Source organism: Podarcis filfolensis (assembly GCF_964270895.1).
Source record: "Podarcis filfolensis genome assembly, chromosome: 11".
Lineage (NCBI taxonomy): Eukaryota > Metazoa > Chordata > Lepidosauria > Squamata > Lacertidae > Podarcis > Podarcis filfolensis.
In genome coordinates, this window is record NC_139613.1 from 44,654,337 (window position 1) to 44,667,113 (window position 12,777).

The 12,777-nt window shown below is 41.5% G+C and overlaps 1 protein-coding gene across 4 annotated transcripts in view; it reads left to right on the forward strand.

The window, feature by feature from the left end:
* TNFAIP8 (TNF alpha induced protein 8) overlaps positions 1 to 12,777 on the forward strand; it is a 46,237-nt gene that overhangs the window by 25,370 nt on the left and 8,090 nt on the right. Inside the window, exon 2 of one of the 4 annotated variants that reach the window (XM_083577198.1) lies at positions 12,219 to 12,312. The exons of the other annotated variants lie outside the window; for them this stretch is intronic. Coding sequence (XP_083433324.1) covers positions 12,264 to 12,312 — 49 coding nt within the window. The 5' untranslated portion in view covers positions 12,219 to 12,263. The remainder of the gene's footprint in view (positions 1 to 12,218; positions 12,313 to 12,777) is intronic. 4 annotated transcript variants of the gene reach the window in all.

A 12,777-nucleotide genomic window follows, 5' to 3' on the forward strand; every position in this document is an offset into this window, starting at 1 on the left:
TGGGCCTGATAACTTACCTGTTCCTTTGTGGATGCTGGGATCCTAAATGAGCTCCTCTTGCCAGTGCTATGCCTCAGTTCCAATGCAATCCTGTGCATTATTGCTCAGAAATAACTGTTCCCAATGTTATTTTCAGACAGGCCTTGGACAGTGTTGATGCTATTCCTGACTCTGATTACTGTGTGTGTGGCTTTTTATTTAAGCTGCATTTTTGTGTGTGTTTGTGTGTTTGTCTTATAAGCTGTTTCAGAAGGGCTGCAAGGGGAGAGATAAAAAAATATAAAATAATGTCTTGGGTTAGGAAATTTGAGTTAGGAAAATAGGGCTCTTAATTTTTGTTTTGGCAGAGGTCTTGTTAATGTTGTTCATTTCATTCTTCCATGGCTTTGCAGCATTTGTGTGTTTCTTTCGCTGTTTTCTGTATTTTCCAGATGAAGATTGCTCACATACTGGCCTTTTAATATCCCACAACAAATGATGCTGCTAAGGAGCAATTACACTGGAACATTATAATTGATTTCTAAACCTCAATGGATCAATAGAATTGTGCTTTTTGCTACATTCTGTATTAAATTTTGTATTAAATTTTTGACCACAAACTATTATTAGAGGTATTTGTACTGGACTGATGTTCAGCACAACTAATTTTAAGCTAAATATCTGTAACATCATGTTCCCTTAAATACTTTGGGGGGAGTGAGTTAATGTGAAAATTGCCATCCTGGTTAGAATAATTGCTTTCTTAGTTGAGCTGGAACACATATTTTCCCCAATTTAGTAGTAATGCTTCTCCTTCTTGCACAACACAGTCATGTTGCAGTATAGTGTGGGCAGGGTTAAAGTTAGGGGAGGTTTAGAGTTAAGTCAGACAGATGTCTCAGCTACTTCCTTGATTTTGGGATAGATGAGGTGGGAAAGGTTGGAAGACATTCTTTGCTAAATCGTGTATCCCATGTTAAAAAGAGGCATTTTGACACTTATTTTTTGGGTTTGAATCTGTTAGGTGTGCAGCCTCACCACTGTGCTTTTTCACAGTATACTTCTGGGTAAGATAGAAAACTGTATTTGAACTACTAGGACATAGTTAATTAGAACTTACTAATGCTTTGTTATTTGTATGATCAATAAAGTCACACCAGAATTGTGGTGGTGCTGGTGGTTCATATTAAAACTGCTTACCATCTTCAGGCAGTGGTTGTTGTTGCAGCTTGGCATGGGGCCACGAGGAGAGCTGGGGGTGAGACTCAACTGCATGGCCAGCTGATGTCAGCAATGGTCTTGACGGCTGTGGGGAGCTGGCAAATGGACCAATTGGCACCCTAGTGGGGGCGCAGTACTCCAGTGGCAGACCTGACAGTCCCAGTCTTCTGTTTGGTCCACCACCAGCCATAAAATCTGGCTGCGCTGGGTGTGGGGCACTGTCAGTGAAGTTAACTCTCTTTATTCAGAGAAACACAACAGCTCAGGCCTTTCCAGTAGATCTTGCCCCAATGAAGCAGTTAACGAGAACTGAAGGTACCCGCTGGTGCCTGCTGCACTCCTCTGCATCCAGCCAGTCCATGACACAGAGTTTATCAATATAGCAATTGTAATGGCTTAAATATTTAATAAATCTTTCACAATGTCTGTAGTTTAGAAAGAGGAAATGGATCCAAAATTAGTATGCATTTGCTTTAAGTTATTTAATAATTCTATGATAGTTTGACCATTTACTCTTCTGCAAATGACTGAACTGAGGTGGCAAACATACGGTCAGAGTCTGACCTGTGGTGGTTGTTTAGAGTTAAATAAGAGAAGCCAATCAATACCTCAATGGGTCTTGAACCAACTTTCACACAACATCATAACGCAGCATGAATGATAGTCTGGACATATTGAATGATGTGGACATTTCATGTAACTATTACATTAAACATCCACATTATCTGTTGTTGTTGTTTAGTCATGTCCAACTCTTCATGACCCCATGGACCAGAGCACGCCAGGCACTCCTGTCTTCCACTGCCTCCCGCAGCTTGGTCAAACTCATGCTGGTAGCTTCGAGAACACTGTCCAACCAGCTCGTCCTCTGTCGTCCCCTTCTCCTTGTGGCCTCAATATTTCCCAGCATCAGGGTCATTTCCAGGTAGTCTTCTCTTCTCATGAGGTGGCCAAAGTATTGGCACCTCAGCTTCAGGAGCTGACCTTCCAGTGAGCACTCAGGGCTGATTTCCTTAAGAATGGATAGGTTTGATCTTCTTGCAGTCCATGGGACTCTCAAGAGTCTCCTCCAGCACCATAATTCAAAAGCATCAATTCTTTGGCGATCAGCCTTCTTCTGCATGTATTTAGAAGTGAGCCCTTCTTGTAAGCTTCCCATAGATATCTGACTGGGCATTCTGAGAAATAGGATGTTGAACTAAATCAGATCCAACCTCCAGCAGGACTCTTGCAACATCTTTATTTGCACTGATTTGAATGGTTACTTAATTTCAGTAATAATTTATGTTCACAACCTTCAAGTTACCTGTTCATGTCCTTCTTTCAGATTTGCGTAATTCTGTTAAAATGTCAACCTGCAGACACATTTTCCGTTTCCATATATAGCTAACATGTTCAATATCATAATTTTCCAAAGTTTCATTACTTGGCAACAGCTTTTCAAAATTACATATTACATGTTTTTTGTTTTGTTTTTATGCTGCAAACTGCCCTGAGAGCTATGGATGAAGGGTGATATGCAATTTAAAACACACACACACACACACACACACACACACACACAAACACACAATGACTCAGAATTTCTCTAATTTTCTTCTAGTGTTCAAATACCTTCTCCAAGAAAATAGAGACTAGGTTAATGGCACTTGATTTTATTCATAGTTTTACTTTGTCATTTGGTGAACTGACAAGAAATTTTTATGTTAGGAACAAAATCAGATGAGCTTGGGACAATGAAACCTATGTTGAATGAGCATGTTATTTTTGCTACAAAAGCTTGACCTCAGCATCTCCCTGTTTTTTTTCTTAGAGTAATTATTAAGGTTTATAAAGAAAAATACAAAGATTATTGTCAAACATACTTTCTTTATCCAAACTGAAACATTAAAGGCAAAAAAGAGGGAGAGGAGAAGGAGGAGGAAGGAAGGAAAATGAAGAAATCGAGAAAAAGGGATAGAAAAATATTTAAGAGAGAAAGAGAAGTTAATAAGCTAAAGAACTTCAGAAGTTCATTAGAATTTGATCTCCCTTTGGATCAGCTGATATGAAGGGAGAGTGATTCTGCTTAGCACTGGGTTCCTGCTTTGTGTAGCACTTCAAAGGCTCCTGACAACCAACTGGTTGCCGGTTGCTTTCAGAGCTGGACAAAGCAGCTTTGGTCAAGCCCCACCCTTACCTGTATGACATCAGGTGTCATGGGGGTGGCCATGGCTTACACATGGTGGTCTTATGCGCCAAATGGGGAAGTCTGGTGGGCCAAGATCGGCCCATGAGCCAAAGGAGGATCCCTGATCTAGAGATACAGAAGTTCACCTTGGGAGCTGAAGGTCTCTCACCTTGCCTCAGGGGAACAGTACAGCCCTGTGAAAGGTTGAAGGCAGTCTTGAACACAAAATGAATTTTAACACAACTTAAAAGAACACCACAAACACAGGGAATAATGTCCCTATGGGAAATGTGATTATGTGGTTAAGGCTTGCCAGGTTCCACAAGGAGGGATTGGGAAGGAGCATGTGGTCAAGCAAATTACATGTGCACTGGCCGTTTGAGTTGCTGAGGCTCACCTCTCTCTTAGAATCACTACCATTAAAAGTAGCAAAACATTTCTAAGTGGTTAGCAATGTACTTCCCATACCTTAGCCAGTCTTAGCATGAAGCTAGCCACATTCACAGCTTTATAATTTCTGGGTTGTGTAGTTATGTGAAGAGCAAGAAAATGAAAGAGGGAAGTGTTCTCAAAGTTTATTGTAGTTTAAAGGTCCAAGACATTTCACTATTCTTTTCCTTCTTCAGGGGCACTTCTTTTCATTGGATCACTGCAAATATACATACTATTAATGCACACACATAAACACAAAATTGAGACTTCCTCCTTCAAGCATGTGGATTCAAGCATGTGAACAGTAACATCTACACAGCAACAATAGAGACATGGCTTAATTTTTTTCATGGGCTGGTAAATGTTAAACACTTTGTTTGCGAGGTACACTAAAAGCTAGTACAAATATACCTAGATCAACTATCAAAAAATGTTTGATAATGTTTGGTGATTTGAGCAAATATAAGGTTGTTGGTTTTTTAAATAGCAAATACTATCTTTGCAATGTTGCACATAATAAATGCATTTGCACCTAACTTTGCTAACTCCCTCCAAGTGAGTAAATATACCTTCAAAAACTCCCCTTGAATTAGTTTTGGAAATTTGCATATTTTTGACTTAAAAATAGAAATTGTAAAATAAATTTCAGTGCTACAAGTGTGACTTTAAATATTCCAAATGTTTTGTTAGTGCATATATCCATTCAAGGTAGTACAGGATACAAAGGTAAATGATACATAAATTAATCAGTGTATGGAAGTAGATACCATGACTAGGTAAAACAGTAAAATATTAAAATGTCCATAATGAGTTTTTATGGTAATTAATTTTATTTTTTTTTAAAAAAATTGCTTGGATTCAATCCTTCTGCTATCTCTTGAGCTCCCTGAAAATCTGCTTTGAATATTGGGGAACCCACAGGCCAAAGGTTCCCTACCACAGTTAATTCTTTCACATCCTTCCAATGAGGTGACACTGAACCTGTAGTTCACTTGAACTGAACAGACATCTGAAGGATTGGGTGCTTGGAATATAATCTAGATCATGGTTAGGCAAACTAAGGCTCAGGGGCCGAATCCAGCCCAATCGCTTTCTAAATCCAGCCCGCAGACGGTCCAGGAATCAGCATGTTTTTACATGAGTAGAATGTGTGCTTTTATTTAAAATGCATCTCTGGGTTATTTGTGGGGCCTGCCTCGTGTTTTTACATGAGTAGAATGTGTGCTTTTATTTAAAATGCATCTCTGGGTTATTTGTGGGGCACAGGAATTCGTTCATTTCTCCCCCCCCCCAAAAAAAAATATAGTCCGGCCTACCACATGGTCTGAGGGACAGTGGACCAGCCCACAGCTGAAAAAGGTTGCCGACCCCTGGTCTAGATGATGCTGGAAATTCCCATCATCCCTAACCAGCGTGTTAAAAAAAATCAATAGATGGGAGTTTAGACCAACAATGTCTGGAAAGCCATAGGCCCCCATCACTTCTCTTGAAAGTCAGCTAGCTTCTTCCTAGAGAGGCAACATAACCTGTCGTGTCTCTACCAAGGATGTTCCTAACCTGGGTTAGAGCCTCCCCTACCCCTCTCTAGCAGACAAGGCTCTCTGGCCCCCTGCAAGGTCTGTGGGACAGTGGACCAGCCCCCTGCTGAAAAAGTTTGCTGACCCCTGATCTAGATCATGGAACAGTGTCAGATCTGGACACCTGGACCATGAAACCTGACAAAACCCCTGCTCTGCTTTTACACACCTCAAAAGGAAATGAAGAATCAACCTGATGTGCATCAGAAAATGTTTTCTCATCCTTAGAAGTAAACTTTTCATTTCAGGCAGTCCCACAGTATCTCCAGGGGTTTCTCCTCCCTCCTTACCTTATTTTTTTCCTCTTTGCTTCCTCCTAAAGGTATTGCTTGGTTCAGCAGGAAGTGGAACATCACTTTGGGGTAAAGAGATGAATAAATTAAAAATGTGAAGCTGCTGTACAGCTCATTGGTTTCCTGAACAGTAAAATAGTGCAACAGAAGCAATGACTCACAATTGGCATACACTGATCAGGAAAAGAATGTGGCACTTTTCCAGTGGACTCGGTCAAAATGCAAACTGTAAACTACTTTGAGAGGTCAGCATAGAATTTTTGATGCCTTTTTGGAGAGGTTTAGCCTTTGTTTTTTGATAACTGTGGCTTTTCCAGAAGCTTTTGCTGTGCAAGATGCTTGAGGTCACAAGCTTGTTTGCAGCAGTTTTAGATGAGAATCAATAAAGCTGCATGTCATGACTTTATCTCCGAGCTCATGAGAGGGGGGTGATGCTGTGGCAGGAATGGAATTGCACGCAGCATAACTTCAAGAGAAACTCTGCAATAAACTATTATACCAGCTGCCTATGCTTTGAAACTGAAGAAAAAGCCTCCCTGCTTCATAACATTATACTCACAACTTATGGACATTTAACTTGTGTGCATTCAGAAGAAGAAGAAGAAGAGTTTGGATTTGATATCCCGCCTTTCACTCCCTTTAAGGAGTCTCAAAGCGGCTAACATTCTCCTTTCCCTTCCTCCCCCACAACAAACACTCTGTGAGGTGAGTGGGGCTGAGAGACTTCAAAGAAGTGTGACTGGCCCAAGGTCACCCAGCAGCTGCATGTGGAGCAGCGGAGACGCGAACCCGGTTCCCCAGATTACGAGACTACTGCTCTTAACCACTACACCACACTGGCTCTCAGCTTTATGTGCTTGGCAAACAATTTTTTAAAAAATTAAAAATGGAGAGGGCATCTGGGGAAAATACTTTGGCAATCCCACCCACCTTGCACTCAACGTGTTTTGACTATATGCAATTTTGGCTTTACGCACTATCCCCAGAACATAACCCCTTCATAAATTGTGGGTCTACTGTACTTTAAAAACACAACCCTCTTTACAGCAGTTTCATTGCAACATCCATGTGAGGTAAATGAAGGTTGAGCCCAGAGTTCATGCTGTCACTCGTGCTTTTTATACCACTCCCCACATACCCCTGAAGGAGAGAAACTACAAACGGGGTTTCTGGAGAATTGGATGCCAGCATGGGCACCCAGATCATATGTTACTTCCCCAAACATGACTGCTGCATCATGTACAGTGGTGCCTCGCAAGACGAAATTAATCCGTTCCGCGAGTCTCTTCGTCTTGCGGTTTTTTCGTCTTGTGAAGCACGGCTATTAGCGGCTTAGCGGCTTTAAGAAAAAGGAAACAAATCGCAAGAACTCGCAAGACGTTTCGTCTTGCGAAGCAAGCCCATAGGGAAAATCGTCTAGCGAAGCGACGCAAAAACCGAAAAACCCTTTCGTCTTGCGCGTTTTTCGTTTTGCGAGGCATTCGTCTTGCGGGGCACCACTGTATGATCCAAGATAAGAACAACCATAAGGTAGATGAATACCATGAAGCCATGGATTAGTCCTGACTCCACAGTACATGCCCATTGTGCTATGTTTTAAATGCCAAATTTTGACTGGATTGTGTTATGGTTTGGCGAATGAATGCCCCTTTATGTTCTTATGTTGAAAATGGTGTTTTCAGTCATTAGATTTGTCTACAGGTTATAAAATGTAAGTGCTTGTATTTCATACATGTTCATTGTGTACATGCCAGAAGGACATTCTATTGTGCTCAGACCACTACCAGAGTCCAGTGAGGATTTCTTTAATTCAGAGTACCCTCCCAGAAAGTTGGCAGCCTGATCAGTGATTTTGCACATTTTCCTGTTCTGTTGTTGCCTCCTTCCAGTAATCTTCCACATCATCTTGGAGCAGGATAATTCTTTCATATATCTGCATCTGATGTGATTGGATCATTCAATCAACCCAGGTGTAGAGATGTAGCAGAGTTGCCTATCTTCAGTAGAGGCTGCCCATTGAGTCTCACAACGTATTACTGCTCTGAGCTAGTTCCCATCTCCACTGCCACCTTGCCCCTGTCACTCTCAGCAAGCAGCAGAGACATCACGGCTGGGAGGCCAGGTGCTTAGTGCCACCCCTCTCTGCTGACCACTCTGGCAGGAAGCTTATCCAGAGCCAGTGTGGTGCAGTGGTTAAAGTGTCTGAATAGTATCAGGGAGATCAGATCTGTATTAAGCTGTGAGGCTCACTGAGTGACCTTGGGCATTTCACTGAACTACCCTACAAGGTTGTTGTGAAGATACAGTTAGGAGGCATGAACCCTGTATGCTGCCTTGAGCTCCCCTGAGAAGAGGCAGATGCCTTGGTTATCTGAAATTTGAAAAACATTTTCATTACCCAGCTACAGTAGAGCTGGTAATATCAGTTTTTTAACCTCTGCTTTAGTAATTTGAAATTACTACTACTCACATTGCATGACTTTCCCCTGCTCATTTTGATGCTGGTTCTCCCAGCAGAATGGCAGTGCTTATCATTCTGCAAGTTTAAGAATTTAATGTTGCCTGGTGTACCAAATAATAACTGTAGCACAGCAGTACTTGTGCAGATGCGCTTATTGTTACAGAAAGGCAAAGAGGAAGGAAATGTGTTAACGTTCTGTTACGTTCCCTCATATAGATAGAAAGAACTGTGAATCAGCATTCTTTATTTGCATACACCATATTTCTTGGCTTAGAATCTATGAATGCCTAGGCTAAAGCACTTAAGAATCACTGCCTTATGTTTTAGTTGTAAGAGAAGGTAGAAAGTCATTGCACATAAATGAGAAAAGAGCAGTTCTTGATTATGATAATCCAATGCTAGCTACGTTAATAGTTGTGTGTTTAAAACTAATCACCGGCATCTATGTCACAGGAATAGTCTAACTAACAATACTCTGTGCACTTTCCTGTTAAGTAGATCCATGTCATTCAGAGTATTGAGAAGAGTTACAGGCTTATACCTTGTTCTGAAGGTTGCTCCCATGCTGCGTTTGTCCACGTTATAATTCTTGTATTGCAGAAATGAGTGTCATGGTTTTAAGGGGAAATAGGATTTTATCTAAAACAGTTCTTCAAGGCAAAATCAGTAAATATTTCAGCAGAATATGCAATTCAGTCACAATAATAAAAATGGTGATTGTGATATACTCCACATAATGTCGCTTAAGCCTTCTCTTGCCACAGCTTTGGAAAGCTAAGTATATGCTTTAGCTGTATGATTAAAATAAAATGTGTGTTTCTGGGTTATATTGTTGGTCCATCCATCTAAGCCCTATTTAGATGTTCTGATACCTCATATTAGCGGGCTAGTTCCCCTCTCCCTCATAAAAATAAAATGTTGTACCATCCACAAATTGTAGCATTAATTTCTGAAGTATGGAATCTTTTCTAAATGTATAGGCTCCTTGTGCTGTTTAGGACCCAGCTCTGCTTTGCATTGCAGACATTTGCCTCTAACTTGGAGAGAGTGGTGAGAACAGTGACAGAGAGCTGAGCTAGTAACTTGTTGCCACTCTTCTTCATGTGATTCTAATTGCATAGGATAACTGGAACACTCAAATAGGGCTATAGCCCTACAAACTTTAGACAAAATCTCCAAGAAGCTAAACAAGGGTTAGTTATACAAATGGGACCTGTAACACATGTTGCAGCATGGGGATGTTTAAAGTGCCCACCGGCCAGTTGTGTCCTTTCCCAGGATACTCCATTCCATTTTTGTCATCCTGGTTTTTGGTCCCCACCCCACAACAGTCAGCCATCATCCCACCCAACTGAGGATGCTCAGTACTCATTTGGCTAGTTTGTTGTTCTTTTCACCCTCTTCTGGCTACATAAAGATTAATACTTGGAGGATGAAATCAGTATTACTGTATAGCATGGCACTGTCAGAGTAATATGTGAATTTGTGTCGTCCTGCTTTTGTCCGATTGCACCTTTACCCACATCCTGTAGCAAATTTCCTCCACAGCCTCTTATGGTTTTCAAATGGAGCAATAAAGAGGCTTGAGTATATCTGCTAGAAAAGAAGTGTGGTTAGATCTCCTCATGTTCTGTTTTGTCCCCCTCTTGGAAAAAGATAATATTTCTAATATTCTCACTTTGCTTGCAACCCATATGTATCCTGCAGCAATGACTTTAGAAGTACTCAGAATACTGTAACTTGAGTGCAAAAGGGTACAACTATCACTCAAAGACTTTGTACTGATAACTATGTGGAATTAATCTTTTTTTGGGGTGGGGGGTAGGGGACACCTATGGCCCTTTAGATATTGTTGGAGTCTGATTCTCGTCAGCCCCAGCCAGCATGGCCTAGTAGTCAGTTGTGCTGGGAGTTGCCCAACAACAGCTGGAAGGCCACAAATTTCCCATGCCTGGTGTAGGACAGTTTACTAAAACTTCTTAACAGCCATTTGCTTCATTACTAGCGGTGAGGTTGATACCTAGACTTTAGGATTTTCCTGGGTCAGTGGGCCTAGGCTGCTTCTTTATTGACTTGAGGATACAGTGTGATGGGGCATTCCCCCATTACGAGGTGTCATAACCTGTAAGGACCCCGGCAGAAAAATTCTGTGCAATTTTCGGGTAAAATAATCCTCCTGGGTGACTGCAGTCTCGCCATCTGACCTGATAAAAGCAGCTTGGCCTACTCATCTTCCTTTAAAAAAAAAAAAAAAGGTTTGAGACATGCAAATCAGCAGGTGAAGGTTTTTAAGGCATGGAACGAAACATTTCCACCTGCTAACTGCTGCAGACCTGGCTAGTGGTTAAAGGGCAGCTACAGGAGCTGTTTCTAAGGTTGTCAGCTCAAATTGGGAATAAGCTGTATCACTGAAGCTGCTATCTCATTATGGTACTATCAGTCTTCTAACAGCAGAATCTACCATGTGATTGTGTGAGGTCAGTGTCTGCCACTTTGTTGTTGTTTTTTTGACATGATACAGAATTGAGATGGTTTGAGTGCAGAAGCAGACTGTTTGATAAACAGGTATTATGATAAACAGGTATTATGAGTGATGGCCCTGCTAGCCAGCCAAATTCTGCTATTAAGCAAAATTTCCTCATTCTCTTCGAGATAAAAAATGGTAAAATGCTTGGAGCATGAATGTACAATAATCCATTCATTGTTTTAGTCATAGTCACCGGTCATAATAGAAAGGCAACTCTGAATGTATGCATTTTGAATATAGTGGTCTCAGTGAGTCACCTTTGGTACTATGATCCTAAAAATACTCAGAACAGAGGTTTCAGTAGTCTATGGCCAGGCTTCAATAGAGCAAAAAACATAAAAACAAAAAAACCACTGCAGTTTCCAGCGTATATGTTACATCTTGTCAAATTAGTTTGTAAAAATGCCAAAGCAAATAGTGGAAAGAAAGCGTCAGGGTGAGAGTAGTTTGACTGCTGAAAATGTGTTGTGCAGGGCCAGAGTTAAAAAATGCCATCTTCCATTATGAAGTGAAAGTTAACCATTGGGGTTCTTTTATATTTTGTTTCCAGGTCATTAGCTCACAATTATAAATATGCCCAAAGTGTTCTTTTACATCCCTGAGAGCAAAACATGTCCTTAACACTGAAGGTTATCAGGTGTTTGACAGCAGCATCCAAATGTCAGGATGTGGAATTAGACGTGGTTAAAAAAAGAAGAAAAAGTCTGAACTCAAGTTAAAAGAAGTGGCCTGTGTCTGTTTAGCATCACTCTGGTCCTGTAGTTGGTGGGGGGTGGGGTGAGGAGAGGAAATATCTGGCTGATCTTTGTGTCTCTTCTGGCTGTTAATGACATCCTTCTCTCCAGTGTGTTTATCCAGTTCACTTCTGCCTCCCCCCACCCATTGCTCTGTATATGTTCGCACCTCCACCGCCTACTGTTCTCTTTGTGTCTGGCCTAATAGTCCTTTCATCTCTAGTTGTTTCCTTCCCTTTTATTTCCCATATCCATCTTCTTCCTCATTTTGATCTGAAAAGCTCAGGGCCACAATACCTCAAGGACCACCTCTTCCCATATGAACCTACCCAGACCCTGAGATCATCCTCTGAGGCCTCCTTCATGTGCTCCTCCTTGAGAGGTCAGGAGGGTGGCAACACAAGAATGCAGGCTCCCTGTCTGTGGAATGCTCTCCCCAGGGAAGTGCGCCTGGTGCCTACACTATACACCTTTAGGCACCAGGCAAAACATTCCTTTTTAACCAGGCCTTTGCCTGACTTGATCTACATCCTATACCCTTTTTAAAATGCTGGCTCTTTTTTGGGGGGAGGTTATTGGGTTGTTGTTGTTGTTGTTTTGATTTTTATGTATTTGATATTTTATGTGAACTGCCCTGAGACCCTCAGGTATAGGGCAGTACAGAAATTAAATCCATCCATCCATCCATCCTTCCTTTTGCTCCTCTCTCTTGTATCTGTCCAAATGCATTATCATGTTCCTCATTTACCCCATTATCCCGGACTATTTCTTTTTCTTTTCCATGTTTTTCTACCCCTCATTTCCTTGACTTTGTTCAACTGAAGCTTAACCCAGATAAGGCCGAGGAAGTATTAGTTGGTACCGGATAGATGGGATTAATCTGCCTTGGATGGGATTATGATCCCTCTGAAAGAGCAGGTATGTACGTAGCTTGGGAAAACGTCTGGATCCACTGCTATCATGTGAGGTTCAAGTGGTTTCAGTGGGACTGAGTGTCTTCTGTCAGCTTTGACTGGTGCCCCAGTTGGACAGGGATAGCCTAGCTTCCATTGCTAAGGCTCTGGTAACCTCTAGGTTGGATTACTGCATTGTATGCTGGGCTTTAAAGATGGTTCAGCTTGTGCAGAATTCAGCAGCCAGATTGTTGACCAAGGCAAGACGGTCCAAAGATATAACACCAATTATGGTATGACTGCACTGGCTACAAATTATGTTTCTTGCCTCAATTTAAAGTGCAAGTTTTGATCTGAAATGCCTTAAGTTGCTCAGGACCCCAGTATCTCAAGGACTGCCTCTTCCCATGTGAACGAACCCAGATCCTTAAATTGTCGTCTGAGGTGTTTTCTTTGTGTCCCTTCCTCAGAAGGATGGCCACATGAGAAC